Here is a 19,276-nt window from a genome sequence, read left to right on the forward strand (position 1 = left end):
AGGTGGTACATCAAACACACAAAAGGGGATGGGGGAGAAATGCTTTCACTTTGTCTAACCACTGGTGGTCACTGGTGGTAGCATTCTAACTCTTTGCACTTGAATCACGGACACTGGAAATGGACTGCATCTCTCGTATCCTGGTTGAGAATGAAACCTGAAACTTCTCAGGCAGTGCTTGCAAAGCATCCCTATTCTACAGACTTGCAGACTCGGGATCTGATGTGAATGATTCCACACAACGTTCTGCTGCGGGTAGAACAGTCTTTTCTTTTGTGAATCATTAGATAACACTAGATCTACTCCAAGGAACTTCAGGAAACCCAGAAGAGGATGACAGGGCTTCCAGAATGATCAAAACCATGAAATTAGTGTTCAAATTGCATTGAATAATGGAACTGGCCAATCGATGTGGGCATACCATGCCTACTGTAGGCAAAGAATACTCCTCACAGCTTTCACCTTAGAACCCTACACCGCTTGTAACCATTTTGTAGCCTTTACTGTTGGTCACCATATTGAGGCTTGGGATGTGTTGGAAAGATGCTCGGCTGCGTATACAGGCCTACATAATGCAGCAGTCTTAATACTACGGGGGAAGTGCCTGTTCAGTTTCCAAAATCAACAGAATGAGAATGCCTCTAGGTTCTCCCATAGGTATATCTGGCCTTATAGGAAGGGAACAGATGCATATCTCAAAATTCAAGCTGACGTCATCAAACAAAGAGACATTCTGGAATAGCTCTTGTTGGTGACTGGTAGAGATGCTGGACTGGGTAGAGAGAACTACTTTTTCCCCTCTGCACTGGATGGCTTCTTCAAATACTGTTTAGGTTGAGCATAAGCAATACAACCTCTTGTATACTTCTTCTGTTGGCTTCCAGCTATTTAATTTGTTAGTTTTATTGTCCTCTAAAAATCCTTGTTTGCTAGTGGTCAGTAAGGTATCTTTGTCCCTCCTCCTTCTGTGTGGAAGCTTTGTCCTGTTTATCTGGTCTGTAGGAAACTTTTTTTTTTTTTTTTACTTTGTTTCCTGCTCCTGTTCAGAGAAGGTTTCCTTTTCATTTGCTGAGCATTCTTGCTCGGAGCTTAGCTGTAAACAAGGCTATAAATCAGGCTATCTTGGTCGCATTTGGTCTTTGTGGGTACTCTGCATCCTCTCTTAGCTGCCTGGCTCCTGCACTTTCTTGGCTTGGATTTTCTTTACCAAGTGTGCCTGCCTGTGGTCCCGGTGCTGAGAGCAAGGGCGGAGGATCACTTGCAATTGCTTGTAGCCTAGGCACCCAGCTCTACCAGGGCTCCGCAATCCTTAGAGACAGTGCCCAGTTCTGTTCCATAGTAGGATCCCACTCACAGCACCATCAGTGCACCTCAGTTCACACACCCCAAGCCCTCTGCCATGCCAGTGCCAGGAACCACACAGACACTGTCTGCCAGAGCACCTCAGTTCTTGCAGTCAGTACACTCTGCTGCTCCAGTACTTTGACCTCGGGCACAGCTCCATCAGTGCACCTCAGTTCTACCTCAACAAGGTCACTCCCTTTCCTATACTGGAACCCTGCTCACATACAGTTCCATTACAACAGCTCAATTCTAATATTCAGTCCCACTGCCAAGCCTACACTGTACCCAAAAGAGTAAAACACAGCTCAGCCAGTGCACCTCAAGTCTAACATCCAACGCCACTGTTGATGGGAACCACCACAGTTCCGCCAGAATCCATCAATTCTAACATTCAGTGCCTGCTTCTTCTCCGTACTAAGGCTCACACACACAGCCTTCAGGACTCCTTGCTTCTATGGTTCAGAGGCAATGCCACACCCATGCTCGGCCCCACTCGCAGCTTCACCAGGGCACCTTGAGGCTAACACTCGGCAACACTGGCACACCAATACTAGGTTCCACACGTAGCTCCATTAACATACCTCACTTCTGGCCTTGTGTGCCCGTCACTATTCCAGTACTGCAGCCCACATACAACTTTGTCAGGGCACCTCAACCATAACCTGCAGCGCCCTATTATTCCAATACCAGGAATTACACAGCGCTCCGTTTCTCATTCCTCGCCCGCTGCCTTCCTGTTATTCCAGCAGTGGGCCAGAACAGAGCTCTGTCTATACCACAATCCTGATCTGAAGTGCCCCAATATTGCTGTATTGGGGTTCACATACAACTCTGCTAATGCACCTCCTGCTGTTCTGCAGTGCCCCCTGCTGTTCCACACTTTGACTTCTGTTTGAGGACGTGGGGGAGCCAATTAAATCTATTCTTAGCTGCCATCTTTATTTGGGAGGGTCTGTTTCACCTATCTCACTCTTTTCTCTTTCCAGCTCTTAAAATCCACACATTAACAGTTTCGCTCTTTCTTTCAACTGTTTATTTCTGCTCCTCTCCCTTTTTTTATTTCCCTCTTCCTCTTGCTACTTCCTCTTTTGAACTTGCAAAAGCTTGGTTATTTCTTTCCTTATTTCGTTCTTCTCTTTTTTTTGTTCATCAGGCATTCATTCTTTCACTATTTTTTTCTCTTCCCTTAATTCTTTCTTTGTCTTTTTTATTTGCTCTTTCCTTTGACTCAGTATGCATCCTTTAACTTTTTTTTCCTCTTCCTTTCTCTGGTGTTTTTCTTATCTTTATCTGTCAATTCACGTTTTACTATAACTCCCTCTTTTTCCCTTCTGTATGTGGAAAACCACAAGTTACTTGTAAGGACCCGAAGTGTCAAAGTGGTTTTCCCCTTCTGTGTCTGTGGGAAACGTGTCAGTACATACATGCCCTGGTTCTTTGGCTGCTTGCTTCTCTCACCATCTCTCTTTTTTTTATCTAATGTTCATTTTTCTCTTTCTTTTCACACTTCTTTCATTATTTTTTCCTCTTTATCTTTTGTTCATTAGCTTCCTTCCCTTTTTCTTTTCTCTCACACATTTGCTCTATTTCTTCTCTTAGTTGTGTTTTCATTTTCTTGTTCTTTGTTTTCCTTTTTTTATTTCTTTGCGACCCCTTCTCTTTCTTCCATTTGTATTCCTTTTGCTTCTCTTTTTCTGCCTCATCCGCTTTCTCTCCTGTTGCCTAGTTATAATGGAGCAACAGGTGCAGTGGCACCGGGGCCCAGAGACCTACAGACCTCACTCTAATTGCTGCTGTATTTTCCTACCGAAATTCCAATCAACCATTTTCCTTTCTTACTTTGGGGCCCTTCACACTGTTACTACACCACTTGTCCTCTCCATCTTTGCTCCCGACTCCCTCTTTCCTTTCATCCTCCTATCCGTCCCAAATGATATTTGTTTTATGGCGTTTTAAGCATTACACTCTAACGCCAAAAGTTTATTTCTGATAAAGCTTTATATAATTGTATATGTTTTGAAGTAGAGGACGAAGGTAAATGGAAGTGCTTTAGTTAAATGCTGGGCCACTGGAATTAGATGGCAGGAAAAGACAAAATTAAGAGGCAGGGTTGACCCATTTATGTGGCGAGAAAAGTCCAGTTATGAATTTACAATGCCAATAGCTCTAACTCAGGAAAATGCGAGACCTATTGCATTGCAAATGCTTGTTTTATTTTGTGAGCTCTGTTACTTTTGCAGAGTACACATGGTGAAGTGGGACGTAGTTTGTTGACCTGGCTTAGAAAATAACACAGTCACCAGTTTTGGGGGCTAAATTGAATCCGTGAAATTTGGGATTGTCTTCGGGGAGTGAAGAAAGCCAGTGGATATAAACCCCTGCCACTTTGCAGAGCCGGGTGCACGTGACAGCAGTACAGGAAGTGGTTGAGCCTGGGTGAGTGTGTCTGATGCAACAGTGAAGAATGCTGATCCCGCCAGGCCCTGCGAGACAGGTAAACAACACATGGCGTTTTACTGCCGCCTCTTCGTGAGCAGTTGGTGAACTTTGGGCCCTTCTAATCCCCAGCAGGCTCTTGAGTATACAAAACAAACAAATACATCTTAGTAGTAATAGTACAACAGGCATTGTCCACCTGGCCGAGCCTGCAACTCTTCTTAGATGCTTTACATCTGTTCATAAGTTGTGCTGGAGAGAATTTACTCTCTTCCTTGCCAATGAATAGGGATGTTTTAACCAAGTTATCACGGTTTTCCCTTTGGAAGGCATATTTCGCGCACTGACTGATGCACTGTAGCGTAGGGTGTGTTGATTAGACACAATATTATATATATTTTTTTGCATTTTTCCTTTATTCACTTAAAATATATTTTCACTGATATCCTTTCTTCCTCCGACCAACGGAAGCTGGGAGGCTTGGAGCTTTTTCTCACAGTGTCTGCAGCAGTTGGCATTTGAATGAGCAGATTAGTGTGGGAAGGGCCCTTCAAGGTTTGTAAATGCCATGAAAGTGGCACTGCAGTGGCTGGGCACCGCAGTAGTATGGGATTTATCTGACCACCGGTCGGCCCCTAACCCGGGGACGCCCCCGAGTGAAACTGAAGATGAGCAAATGAAGTACCTTAGAGCAAGTTTAATGCTTTTGTTTCACTTTTTGAATGTATGCAGTTGTGTTAAAATGGCAGGCGAAAGGCAGAGATTTCATTAAATTCGTACCCCATGTAAAACAATGATTTAAAGTCCAATATGGAGTTGTCCACGTTATTTCCAAAAATGCACGAGACCTGCAATCCATCTCCGACTGCTAGAATGGCAATATTGTGAGTGATCCCAACTTGCCTTGACAAACCGGCTAGTCAGGGTTTACGACTGGTGCGTTTGTTATAAAAGTGGCCTCCCTGATAATTGGCACCCTTCATGGAATGATGAGATGTGGTCACCCAATCAGAATGCTTCGAATGCTAACAAACTTTTCCTGTTTGCCTGCATTCCAAGTTCATTGACAGTGTGAAGTAGGGACACAAATCCAGCATGGGGAGTTGCCCTGCCTGTCTGCCTGTGACAAGGGCGTTTAGTCGCATGGCTACTGTAGCCTAGTAACTAGCACGCATTAACATCTGGTAATTACCCTTTTACTCATTATGTGTACCTACCGTCAGCTCTGGTTCAGGCAAAAAAAAAAAAAACAATTTAGGTCCTCAGCAGAGGGCATTAACCCTTCTTTAGCACACACTATGGAATGCCAATATTGTCTTCTCATGTAATAACAAACATTTGCAATGCAATAGGTCTCTCGTTTGCTCGAGTTAGAGCTACTAACGTTGTAAATTTCTAACTGGAACTTTCTTGCCACACAAACTAAAAATAAAAAGTAAAACAGTTGACATAAGCAAGCCGATTCAAAGCGCCGCCATGAGAGCGAAGGACAGACACAAAAGGTAAAAGAATTTCGCTCGCAGTCAAAGTTATCTGCAAAAGTGCAATTATCCATGTAACAGGGACGATGTCCAAGGCGATAACTAAAACGCCCCAAGGAGGGACAAACATACTGCATTTACCAACGAAAATAAAGGAATTTTGAAGGTCAATCCCATGAACGAGTGAGAGAGATGGGCGTGCGGTGGGTGTGGTTAAAAGCCCAGATACATACCAACACGTCGGAAAAGCAGCGCTTGCGCGCTGCTATGCTCAAACTCAAAATGCTGGCATTACCTACTGGGGTTTGCCTGCATTCTAGTCGGAAAGTGTGAAACAAAGGTTTGACGCAGATGGCGACAGATGGCTTGTTGTCTGGTGTTGGAGATTGTGAAGGTACAACTGATGCAAATAGCCGTGTGGCCCGTATACCGGCACAAGGTACCAGCTGCTAATTGACCTTTCCCCTCAGTTATTATGTGTTTGAGAACAATAGCAAACAGCACCGTTCGCGGGCAGGATTTTGACTGAGACTGAGGAGGGTCCCTGTACGATTTACATAAGTTGACGCGATTTTGACAGAGTCCTGTTTACCTCTTGACGGCCTTTGGCACGGTGGACCATCATCAGCAGGGGTCTAGCTTGGTCAGTACAATTGGTGGGGTTATTGGGGGGGGTTATTAACACTGACATAGCTTGTGAAAATGCATTATATGAGAATCCGAGCTTAAGTGGCAGTGAGCATTGTTAGGAGTACTTAAAACACAATATTTTTCAAAATTTCAAAACAAGCAACATTTTTAAGACCTTCAAAGTAGAGATGAGAGAAACAGAGCGAAAGTGTGTGTGTTTTGGTCTGTGAAATCCGACAGACACCTCACCATACCAGAGCACTTGTACCCAACTATCTACTACAGAATGCATTTTTAGGGGGTATAACACCCCCATACAAACCCCACCCCTACAACTATGCCCTTGATCATCAGCTTCTTTCCTGCCTACAAACAGATTTTTAAAGGTCACATTTCATACTCTAAAGTCTGCACCCTTCTCTGCCCCCAAGGGTCTCAATCCCTCTTATCTAGCTCAGAATTGTGACAGTCAATTTGTTCACTGGTTCTTTCTTCTCTAGGAAATATTCCTAAGTCCACCAAGGAGTTGATCCACAAGGTGCTTCTGTCGATGCCCTTCGAAACTGTCATCCTCGCCAGTGACTACACTTAACAGCTAACCTCTCCTGGTTGTTCAAATCCTTAGTGTTGCATGCTGTTCCCTAACATCACCAAATCTTTAGGTCTGACCTAATTATGGAAGTATGGAAAGTTCCAAACTGGACCCTGAATCTGCCTCCAATGATAGTTTTGGAATGATCATGGTCAAGAAATGAAAAACATCTACTTACTTATATTTTTACCATTGGTACCATTCATAGATTCACATGCTTGAATTATTTCCTGTCACTATGCTGGTGGCCCTCGGTACTCAAGATAACCTAGTGTCCAGTACGCTCAACAACATATGAATTTCCATAGATTATGAGTATATATAGCCCGTCCATATCATTATATGTCTCCTAACGTCAGCCAATCAGCTGCCAGAACCCTGGCAGACGTTTCCAAAGTCCATATATTATAGCTTGTCACAGTTTACCAGATATTAAGTTAGATCCTCATGAAAGAGAGGCGGGTGGGTTATCTGTGAATCTATGAAAGATACCAATACCAGAGAACCAAAGTTACAACTGAGTAACTCCCTTTCTTCTCCAGCATTGGATTGTTCATAGATTCACTTGCTTGAATTCAAGTTATCAAAGCAGGACAGTGAACAGGGAAAGGTGGGGATGAGATTCACTTTATGAAAAGAGGCTCAGGAGCACCCATGCTCTGACCGGTGCGTGTGTTCTTGCTAAATGTCGATTCAGTAATATCTTGCCAGAGTGCATCCTTCTCTGTGTCCTTGCTTTACAAATGTCATTTAGCAAGATCCCATCAAGTGACATTGCTGCCATACTTCTTGTAAAGTGAGCCATGACTGTTCTGATAATAGAAGCATGAGCCAGCTGTGTAAATGAAGCTAATGAATGCTTTGGGTTAGGCTTACCCTTATTTGAGGAACCGTAAGTTATGAATAGACGGCTTGATCAAAGTGCTTTGTACTCTGAAGATAAAATGTAATGCATCTTTTATTGTTTAATGAGTGTAGCACTTGTGCTGCTATTGTGCTGAGCTGTGGGAAAAATGGTGGCAGAGAAATATTTCGATTTAAATGGAAACCTAATATTCGTAAATAATGTCACTTTGTCATTGGGGAACGACAACAAGTCTTAGGCTGGGCTTCAGAATTGATTTCTTCATGTTGCTAGCTAATTCTAAATTTGACAGGGTTGATGTTGTCATCCTGATAATATCTGAGGCTTCTTTCTGCCAGTCTTTCAGGTAAGAGTAAACTACACATACAAACACAACAAAAAGGCAGAAAAAGAATGACTGTTTATTTTATGTACTAGGTGAGGTTTCGAGGAAAAGTTTCCTTAGACTTTGTAGGGAATCCTTTTTCTTTTAAGATAAAAAGTCAATTTTGTGGCATGCTTCATCATAGAATGATTTATCCTTTTGCAGAACAATTATTGCTGTACCAAGCTCAAACAAGATGCTGGAGCTTTGGTTCTCATACACCAGGGACCCAATTCACAAAGGAACTTAAGACTCATAAAGTTGTGAGTGCGTAGTCTCTGCACTAGCGGCGGAATCCCCGCACTCAGGGTTGAATTTACGCACTGCAGTGTGGATATTGTACCACGAGGGCGTACTTTACAAGTCTTAAGTCTCTTTGTGAATAACGGCCCTGGGAGTGGATTTCAAATTGAATAGCAGATGTTCCTGGAATTGTTTGTTTCCATAGATCCATATATGTTATCCTTAGTGCCACAAAGTGTCAGCCATATATCACAGCCACTCGGGTCTATGGCTTTCTTCGAGACACAAGAGGAAATGGATGGTGATCCCAAGCCTAAGGAACCTACCTAAATCTTACCTTAGATAGGGCATGTGAAACAGCTTTCACCTTCTCTTCCTACATGATCGTTCACTGCTCATTCATGGTGTGTGTTACTCAGGAGACTGGTTTAATTTGCTGTCAGAAGATTTTGTACATTTCAGGAATTAGCAATCAAATGGTAATTGGTTCCAAGAGGATAGTCATCCTTTTTGGATGCAGATTGTCACATAAACCTCACTTTCCTTTTTTGGTCCATTCTTATATTATCACAAAATGTAAAAATAAAATATACACTTAAAAATGCACACCTCCCCCAGCACACTCCCACTCTCTCTTTCAGCCATTGGCCTTTTTAGCTGCCATTCACATTTTGCTTCCGCCCACCACATGGGGCAGAAGCAGGTGAATGGCAGTCTGTCACACCAATTCGGCTATTGGTTGTCTGGCACTGGGAGTGCACATCTGCCTAAAAAGAAGCACACTTCATTGCCGCGTGGTGGGCCTGTACTTTACTTTCCCAATGTTTTTTTTTTTTACTTTCCATTCTTTATCATTTTTATTGTTCCAGCCATTTTTATGTGTTTAGACTATTTCTTAATGTTACACTAATTCAAAGCGAATGGTAACTTTCTTTGTACCGGGTAGAATCCGATCTTCCCTGGTGTGTATTAAAACTACAAAGGGTTTCCGTACCTACTCTAAAACACCTGACTGCTAGGAACGACCCACCATGTTCTATATGCAATAACTGTTTTTTAATATTAACATTGTATTGCAAGCATATACTGTAATATTGAGTTGATAATTTTTTGTGGCCTTGCCTTTTAGTTTTGCCAATGCTAGTTCATTCTTCGTAAATTGCTTTTAAACCTAACAGGATTTAAATTGAAAACTGTTAATTTCCTAGAAAAACAAATCTAGTACACTGGGATGTTTTCAAATAACGTCCAGTTTCACAAATCTATAAAACCCTTCCATACTGGTTTACCTACTTTCCTTTGCTTTCTAGTTGACACATGCTTACCGCATAGTCTTCGAGCTCGCACATGCACACTCACATAATTGTAGGGAAAGTGAGACAGACTTATGAGAAAAATGCAGAGCCTAGACGCAAAATGCGTAGAGAGCAGCAGAGGAAATGGGGTGGTGCACTCTGACGGATGTTACCCACAGATTGAGGGATCTGAGTAAGGATGAGAGGTTGGAGTGGCGTGTGGTGGTGTGTGGAGACAGAAAGGACTTCTGAGATGATCAACCCAATGGGCGTCCAGATTGTAAAGGAGGGGAGAGGGTTAGAATTTCTAAGCTCAAAATTGTGCTTTAAAAAGGACTTTAAATTTTTGTTTTTATAGGGTAGAAAATAGATGCAGAAGTTTGTACATTGTGACTTGAGCTCATCAGCACAGTTGTGCAGTGCATGATTTACACCTTTGACTTATTTGATGCTGCCCAGGACATATCTATACACCCTGATGTCTAGCAATAGATTTTCTTACTTTAACTCCAAGATTTCCTCTCAGCTTTAATACACTTTGTTTTATCTTCTAACGTTGAACGTTTTCATTTTCTTGCTGAAAAAGGAAAGGTTTCAAGTTTGAAACCACAGTCAACAAAATTAGCAGGATTTATTTGTCTCATGGGGTGGATGGTAGAAGGTTTAATCTCACAACTTTAAATCACATAAGAGAGAAATCATGGTATTTATTCCTAATAATAACAGACATAATGAATTGATATTGAAAACGTTTTAAAACAATATTTTATTTTCTAGTAAATTGAGTCTGCATCCTCGTAGTTAATGTTAAATCCACAGGTAAACTCAGTGACATAAGCCAGAACCCATTCAGACTGTCTTCCATGTGATCGAGTTAAAGCGATTGTAAATTGTTGGGTTGCAAATTAAGCAGCTGTACAAAAGGAGAGAGAATACTTTTGATATAAAAAAAACACTGGGGAGTGTTACACATTTTAATTAAGTTAAAATATTCACAGGCCGTTTAGAGATAATTCCTTATCACAAATTGTGTTAGTTTTTTTAAAAACTTTATTTTATTAGTTTTTCTCACAATGAAAACATGCAAGAAAGTACAATCTATTACTCAACTAGACAGTGTCTTATTGCTGCGTCGCATTACATAGAGGGATAGAGGACAGAGACAACCAAGCTTTTAAGAGTAAATTACTACAGGGATGTTAACTTAGGCAATCATACACAACTTGGCAGTGAGTCCTACATACAACTTTTAGACGAACCAAATCAACGAGCTATGACAACCAATCTGTTACATCATAGGAGGTCTGTACTCATCTGGTCGTCACCATTGTTATTTATGTAATATTATCTTTAGGTATTCACCCTTCATCCCCTCCAAGGAAATCTGAACTGGAATCTTTCTCATCTGTAAATTGTTCAAAGAGCTGTACCCAAACTAAAATCTCCGCTCCTGCACCCTCATCCGTGCACATTAATCGCATATGCTGTTCCTCCACTGCACCCCGTTCCATCTTGTCTTTCAGCCACTGCTCCAGCAGTGGCTTCCCGGTTACCATCCATGCAATGTCCACCCTCCTCTTTGCTAAAAGAAGGGCCAGCCTGGTGAGCTTATAAGGAATTTTCCATCCTTAAGGGCTTGCTATTACACCCAACAGACAGGTATCAGGGAGAAATGGAAAATCAGTTCTGTAGCCCCTGTTATTTTCGGTACCACTTCTTGCCAAAAACCCTGTACCCCATCACACTCCCACGCTAAGTGTAAGAATGTCGCCCCTTCTTTTCCACAAGGCGTGCAGCTGGCTCCCCTGGCAGGATCTATCTCATTCAATTTATATTGTGTTATGTAGGTACAATGCAGAAAATTGAAATGCAACAGTTTGACCTATTATTGCATGAAACGGTGTTGACCAGTTCCAACGCCTGTCCCCAATCGGAATCAGAGATTGCTTCTCCTATGTCTCATTCTCAGGTGCCACAGGCAACGAATGGTGTAGTCTACATATCTCCTCGAAGTGCTTTATAAAACCGTGTGATCAAGTGAAGCCCCCCCACCAAAGAAGCCCCCCCAATACCTCCGAGGCCTAAGGGGCATCTGGAAAGGCACTCCACACCTCTCGTACTACCGTTTCCAATTTATCATTCTGTAAAAATTGCCCAGGGCCTACTCCAAACGAGATGTTTGCCCGTGCCTTCTGAAGGGAGATGAAACACTTCCCTGGATAAATGTCCCTTGCCAGGAGACATCCTCCCCCTCTCCAATGTGCCATAGACATTGAGTCTTCCTGAAACACTTCCAGCAGTTTATTTTTGAGTGTGGCATTATATAACTTTTAAAACTCCACGAGGAAGCCATCCCCGCCTAGTGCTTTCAACTTTTTTAGCGCCTTCACGGCCTCCCCCATTCATCCACTGTGATATCCTCCTCCAGCTCACTTGTCTGTTCAGGACCCAGCCGAGGAAGATCCACCCCCTTTTCCGAGCTCGCATGCCTGGCCATATAAACAGCCCAGAGATGGTCTGCAAAGGCGCCTAAAATATCCTGTTTGCTGGTAACCCCCTCGCCGGCACCATTTCTGATGCAGAGGATGGGGGGAGGCTCTGCCTCCCACCACAGAATCAAAGCCAATAGTCTGCCTGATTTGTCCTCCTCTCTGTGAAGTCCCTGATGATAAGTCCTCAGAGACATCCTTTCCAGTCTCCCCCATATCTCATGCAGGTCCCCATGTACTTTCAGTAGTTCCCCACAGGCTGCAGCAGAACTCCTTTTTCCCCCTTGTAGGGTTGCCATGCGCCCCTCCAATGCCTTGAGTTCAGCCTTCAGCTAATGCTGAACTCCACACACTGTTCCTATGCACATTCCTCTAATGACAACCTTTAATGCCTCCCATTCCACCACTCTACTCTGCATGGAGCCCCAATTCAGCTCCAAATAGTTTTAGAACAATGCTAGCTCCTCAAGGCCCTCAGCATCCGAAAGGAAATCCGGAGTCATACGCCAAGAGTGCACCCAATCCTTTCCGGCACCCCAACGAAGCTTCAACAAGCCCATAGCATGGTCGGACAAGAATCTACCCAAGTGCGAGGCTGCAGATAGTTGTGAGACAACAAGTCCCCCCACCCAAGAGGAAGCGATCCAGGTGACTATATGTGCCGAGAGTTTTTGAGTGACGAGTATATTCCTGCCCCTCAGGATGCAGTACAAATTGTGTTAGTTAAAGCTGAAGTGTATTTCCAGATCGAGACAGGGGCATAGCTACCAACGGTGCAGCAGGTGCAGTGGCACCAGCGACAATTGAACATTGTTAATTGCTGACGTTACTACCCCAATAGCAATCTAAGGGGCTATGTTCCTTGCTTGTACCAGGGCCATGGCACCCCCTTACTACACTGCTGCGAGGAAGAGAACTGCAGACCCTTGTTTCCCATGCAGCCAAAGTATACAGTAGGAAATATTCTGACTCTGAAGTGAAGATTAGGCCTGACATGTGGGGCCAGTGCTTGAGTCAACCCAGTGGTGCCACTGATTAGGAACTGTAGAGAGTCCTTGGAGCGCAGCAACAGGCAAATCAGGACTGAAGTACATTGGCAACTGAAGGCTAGAGGAGATAAGCAACCAGCAGGAACCATTGCCTGGTGGAACTGGGCCACGTCACACCACGTACTGTGAGGTGTGATAACGTCAGAAGTATGGGGCTGACAGCAGGCCCAAAAATGCAGAGTCCCATTTGCCTTGGTTGGAGAACTCTGAGGCCATTTTTGATCGGTGTCCAATTGCAATGACTTGGAGGATGTAAACGTGGGGAGATGCATCCGACCTGCAGCGTAAAAAAAGGAAGAGGGAGCAGAAACTCTTGACTTGGTATCCCCCACACTTGTAGAGAAACAGACACTTATTCTGGCGTTCTTGAGGAGCCTGGAAGAGGCAAAGGAAAGTGCTTCATCCAGAAAAAGCATACAGGAGATCCTACTACCCATGTCATATGTTTAGAATTTGTAAAGCGCACAGCTGCCCTGGCAGAGGATCTTAGCGCTAAAGAACCGTCAACAGCAGAAACCTATCACTAGTGGAATAGGGTTAAGCGATAATAAAAATGCACAAGGCATGCGTGGTGTATAAAATAGGGGTTTACCGTGTGTGGTGGTGGCTCCACCGGCAACCACCAGCTCAAATTAAGTACTGTTAAAGATCTTTCTCTTTTTGTTGCTATGGAAAGTATCTAAAGTAGGAGTCTCACACTAAAGGAGGAAAGGAAGAGCATTGACAAACAAGAAAACGTGAGAAAGGACAATGGGGATAAGCATCTTTATTTTGTTTCAATTAAACTTGGAGAGTTTTCTATGGTGCTGTATTTGGAACTCATTTCACAAATACAGAGGTTACTAACTATAGCTGTTCAAAGTTACTCACTGACCTGACTACAGGAGTCTTTGGTGTGTTTTGAGGTTTCCTAGGAATAATTTTCAGGTCAGGAGGCAGGAATTTTTGTTCCATAATTTTGAGTGCAGCATCCATGATGTGTAGCATGACAATCTCTGTGGTCTAACCTGCTATGAAACCCAATTGGTGGCTGTTGAGTAGTTCAAAGAAGTTTCCAGACCTTTCATCAAGAAGGGGAGAGTTGTCACTGGAAGAAAGTTGTTTAGGTCATTCGAGTCGGTCCCGGCTTTCTAAGCAGCGGGGTTACTTGTTCAGTCTTGTCCAGTGTGCAGGCCTGTCTGAGTTCTTCATCATTGAGGAAGTCTCTCAATATCGATGCCTGTGGGTCTTCTGGGCCACAATGGATGCCTGGATAGGACACCCTAAAGGGGGGTATTTTTTGCTGCCTTTCGGGTGCTAATTTCCACTCACCATGTAACTTTAGGATGTGCAGTGCTTCACGCTTTATTTAGATGGTGATACTGTTCCATTACAGGTTTATAATTGTGTAACTAGAAAATTGTGACTTTTTGTCATGTGTTTTACAACTGCTCTGGGTTTTTGTTCTTCATTTGTATTCTAGGTTTTTTGGTTCGCAAATTTAAATTGAATAGACGTATTATAAATAAATTCTTGAAGTTGTTAAAAGTGTGTTGCCACCAGCTGCAAGGGGAAGAGGGGGCCCACTTCTCGACATTTGGGTGCATGTGTTATGCAAATGAGGTAGTTCCTAAGATGTTAACATTTTGAGGTATTGTCACTCCAGTCCGCTCCCCTCTCTCAGTAGCATCAGATTAGGGCGAGACATGAGGGTATCCTATATTTAGGTTGATGAACTGGAGAAGTGACAATGATATTTGGAATTTTGGAGATAATAGTTATATTAGGCTCTATTTTGCTAATTTCTTATCCTGCTTCCAGGGTGTGGTGTGTGGCTCAATATCTGGTCACATGGAATACCTTGGTTAGGTTCAATATTGGAGGTTGCTCACCCATGATTTGTCAGTCTGAATAACTTTATTTCTGAGTTGTTGGATTCTTTCTCATCCTCATGCCTTTAACTCTGAAAACATCCCAGTATTGTGAAGGACTAGGGTCTGGCACACAAACCGTCTAATACCCCAAAAAGTGATTGTTAGCTGTGACATCCAAACATTGGTTTTAACTGGACATCATATGCATATTTTATGTCTTGCTGCATGTACTGCAAATTTGATATCCCAAGTTATGATGTGGATCAGTCACATTTGCAGCTGCATGCTTACATTAAACACTTTGGTCTCTTTCTTTGGTATACATGTATTTTTTCATGCAGTTGATGCTGTCAAACATGCCACTAACAGTGAACCCTATAGAGCCATGGATGTCATTGTAGCTTTGCCATTAACACAATCTCGTCTCCATCAGATCCAGGTGTGGGACACTGCTGGCCAAGAGCGTTTCCGCACCATCACACAGAGCTACTACCGCAGCGCCCATGGTGCCATCATTGCTTACGACATCACTGGGCGCAAGTCCTTCGAATCAGTGCCTCACTGGATTCACGAGGTTGAGAAATTTGGAGCAGCAAATATAGTCCTGATGTTAATTGGTAGGTGAATGTCCGTTTGTCTTTCTTGTAGGATTACGTATTTCCTAACAAAACCATTTTTGTATTACTCCATCCTTTCTAGAGGAAGACAGTGAGTAGTAACTGTGGCTTTCATACTTATCATTTGAAGTGCAAATTAGCTAGTGGTTTCCTATCACAGCTAAAATGCACCCAAATCTGGTAAACCAATTGTCTGTAGTATGATTTGTATTGCAGAGTGATAGTCGAAAACTACACCTGAGTCAAGTTGACATCCAACGTTTTGTTATGTGCAGCAAGGGACACCTTGCCATCACTGCTTGTGTCACTATTTGGAGGTGTTTTATGTGTTTATAGTAACATTATGTTTGGATTGTTTGGATGGGTCTCAGTTTATATTCCTCACATCTGTCTGCATTTGCATAACGCCACCCACTTTAATTAGAAAACGGCTTTCTCCATTCAGAACTTTACAGTCTGTGACTATGCACAGTTGGTGGTTCCAAAGTTAAATCTCAAATAGATGGAAATTAAAGTCACCATTTCCATTCTGGATTCAAAAATCTTGAACCAGCTCACTTTTAAATTTAGGTTTTTGAGTAATACATATAGGGTCTGGAAACACTATTGACACCTAGTATTTTCAACCATAAAATTCATAAATTTTCCCTGAAACTATAAATCATACATCCATTCCAGTACTTGCATATTTGATGGCTTTGGCACTCAGTAATTAGCAAATAGAAAAGGATTAAATGTTAAACAGTAAAATAATATTGTACACGTACACATGGATGCATATCCATGCCCTCCTGACCACAGATGAAGATGATTCATGCTCCTAGCTGCCACAGTCGCCCGCTCCACCCTCATAGGAGCCTTTGAGTCCTGAATGGGATTCACCAGCAGTGTCCTTCACTGGTTCTCTGCCTATCTTTCCAGCTGGCACCAGCTTGTTCACATTAGTACCTCCAGATCCCCAAAGATCTCTATAACCTGCATAGCCCCCTAGGGTTCCATACTGTCTCCTGTTATCTCCAACCTGTACACGGAGCTCTACTCCAATGCTTAATTTGTGAAAGAAAGAGTGCTGGTGTCTAAAACTCTGCTCAGAGGCCGGTGCAATTAAAGGTTGACGCGCCAAATATCAAAGTTTTTTTTTTTTATTCTCTACCAGACACCTCCCCCCCCCCCCCTTTTTCTTGCACATGCGGGTTCTTTTCTGGTTGTGACGGCTTTGCTGTCTTTTTCTTCCTAAGTCTTTCCTATATGTTTTCCCCTGTCTTGAACTTGGTGAATACCTGATGTGGGAAAAATAATTTCCAATGATTGATTAAGAGTTTCATTGAATGTAAATTAGGTTTAGATCTTTTCCTGCTATTTGACCACTAGTGCTCATATACGGGAAAAATAAGTGCCAGCCCACCACAAGTTCAATGTAAGCACTGACCTACTCACATATAATCAATATTCACCAATATGCTGACAATACAGAACTTCTACTTGAAAGTCTCCTCTGCTTCAGACATCAGGGAAAGCACAGAAAAGGACTCCAAGCATAAATCAAATAAACAGGCTGTCGTGGAGTCAGGCTTTGTGAAAGGCTCTGGTACACATCCCAGAAAAGCCCCATGTTATAGTTTGAGAAGTGAACAACAGTGCTTTTGACATGATGTGAAGTGGTTCCATAGGGCTGTACTAATCGAGATACATAAACATATTAACATCATAGAAATTGTGCTACATAAAATGAGTTACTTTAAGTAATGTCTAACTCACTAATAAATATGAATCCCCTTTACTCTGCAAGCAAGGGAAACAGGATTGCACTATTGAAGCAAACTATGCAACAAGCCGTTCTAAAATGCAGAGACAATGCAGTTGTGGCTAGCGCAGCAAAAGCCTTGATTATTGCAGCATATGTGAACATCTTGACCTAACTTCCTCCTAAGGCACACAGATGGATCCAGTATAAGCGAACAGCACCGTGGAATGAATTCCATTTTGGCTAGGTTTTAACTTGTGGCCTAGTTATGTTAACTTTACATGAATACATTAAAATTATGTGGGTTTTAGGTAGCATAACTTAGCCGCAAATGTAGTTATGCTCACTAAAAGCCATGTAAATAAACTATGTTTATTTAAGTGGGTTTTAGTTAGCAGAACTAGGGCACACCGTTAGTTATGCTGACTAAAGCACACGTGAATAAAAAATTTTTATTTATACGTGCCTCAGTTAGCATAAGTAATTCACAGATTTAGTTAGGGAACCTTTGATCATTTCCACTGACATCCATTTTAAAGTTGCTGAAGAGAATGTGGCTTTTATAGTCGCATGAATAAGTTTCCTGCGTGCATGTATTTTTCTCACCTTTTTTTTTCTTTAAAAAAAATAGTCAAAATGGGATTTGTTTCATAGCGCTGTTTTCTCAGATGTTAATGAGACCTTTTTCCTATTCCTACTGAGCAGTCCCCATGTCGAACTGCTGCCTGACTTTATAGTTGGACCTCTGTGTAGCTGACGGTCTCCATGTTCGACTGGCTGCCGATTTCTCTTTCCCTTAACTTACAAATGGAGTAGTTCATGTTAGTTAATTACTAAACTATATTTTGATCATGGCCAGTTCCCCTGTGTATGACCTCTCACAATTGGCTTTTGTAATGCATTATTGATGGAGATTTGAATCTACCTCCTTTTTTGCCATATGTAATGATTCTTAATTTTGAAACATTCTTTATGGTATTGACTTTTAATATTGTGCTGCACAGATGTTCTTTATTTGTGCCAGGGCCCTCATCCTTTAGAACTCTCACTCAGTCTTGTGCATCAGCCCTTTAAATGTATTAGTGCAATATCCTGACAGTCCTGTACTCGCAGATAACAGCATCAAGGTTCACCAATATGCAGATGAAACACAACTCGACTTGAAAGTCTCCCCTGCAGCAGGCATCTGATGCCTCAAACCCTGTCTGCACATCATACATACCTGAATGTCGAGTGCCTCCCTGAAGCTCAACCCCTCCAAGACAGAATTCCTATTATTTGCCAAAAACAACAAGAAATAGTGCAACCTAACTCAGTGACTTGAATCTTTTAACCTCCAGCTTTCACCGAATGCCAAGTCACTTGGATTCACACTGAAGGAACACCTTGCCAAAAAAACACAAAAACTGCCGGGTAGCAATGTTTTCTAAAGAAAGTGTAACCATTTCTTCCAGAAAGTGACTTCTGAACTGCTGTTCAAACGGCTCATTCCATTCCATCTGAATGGTGCAACGCCCTACTCGATGGCCTTTTAAACCCTTACACTGGTCTCCCTCAAAGGCAAACTACATACCACATTACATCTCATCCAGAGCCTGAAGTACAGCATCCATTTTAGGACATCCTCATTCCTCATCCCTACTTCTCATCCCTGCTTCTCATCCATCATCCCTACTTCTCATCCATCATATATTATCCCTACTTCTCATCCATCATCCCTACTTCTCTTCCATCATCCCTACTTCTCATCCCTGTGTCTCATCCCTACTTCTCATCCATCATCCCTGCTTCTCATCCATCATCCCTACTTCTCATCCATCATCCCTACTTCTCATCCATCATCCCTACTTCTCATCCATCATACATCATCCCCACTTCTCATCCATCACCCCTACTTCTCATCCATCATCCCTGCTTCTCTTCCATCATCCCTACTTCTCATCCATCATCCCGACTCCTCATCCCTCATCCCTGCTTCTCATCCATCATACATCATCCTTACTTCTCCTCCATCATCCCTACTTCTCATCCATCATACATCATCCCTACTACTCCTCATCCATCATCCCTACTCCTCATCCATCATCCCTACTTCTCATCCATCATCCCTACTTCTCATCCATCATCCCTACTCCTCATCCCTGCTTCTCATCCCTACTTCTCTTCCATCATCCCTACTTCTCATCCCTCATCCCTGCTTCCCATCCCTACTTCTCATCCATCATTCCTACTTTTCATGCCTCAGCCATTATCCCTACTCCTCATCCATCATCC

General features: G+C 42.7%; 1 protein-coding gene across 1 annotated transcript in view; it reads left to right on the forward strand.

Annotated features, from left to right (window-relative positions):
- The window catches only part of RAB19 (RAB19, member RAS oncogene family), a 73,552-nt gene that overhangs the window by 34,465 nt on the left and 19,811 nt on the right, over positions 1-19,276 (forward strand). Inside the window, exon 3 of the mRNA XM_069227894.1 lies at positions 15,075-15,258. Within this exon, the coding sequence (XP_069083995.1) occupies positions 15,075-15,258 (184 nt within the window). The remainder of the gene's footprint in view (positions 1-15,074; positions 15,259-19,276) is intronic.

This window comes from Pleurodeles waltl, chromosome 4_1 (assembly GCF_031143425.1).
Source record: "Pleurodeles waltl isolate 20211129_DDA chromosome 4_1, aPleWal1.hap1.20221129, whole genome shotgun sequence".
Classification (NCBI taxonomy): Eukaryota; Metazoa; Chordata; class Amphibia; order Caudata; family Salamandridae; genus Pleurodeles; species Pleurodeles waltl.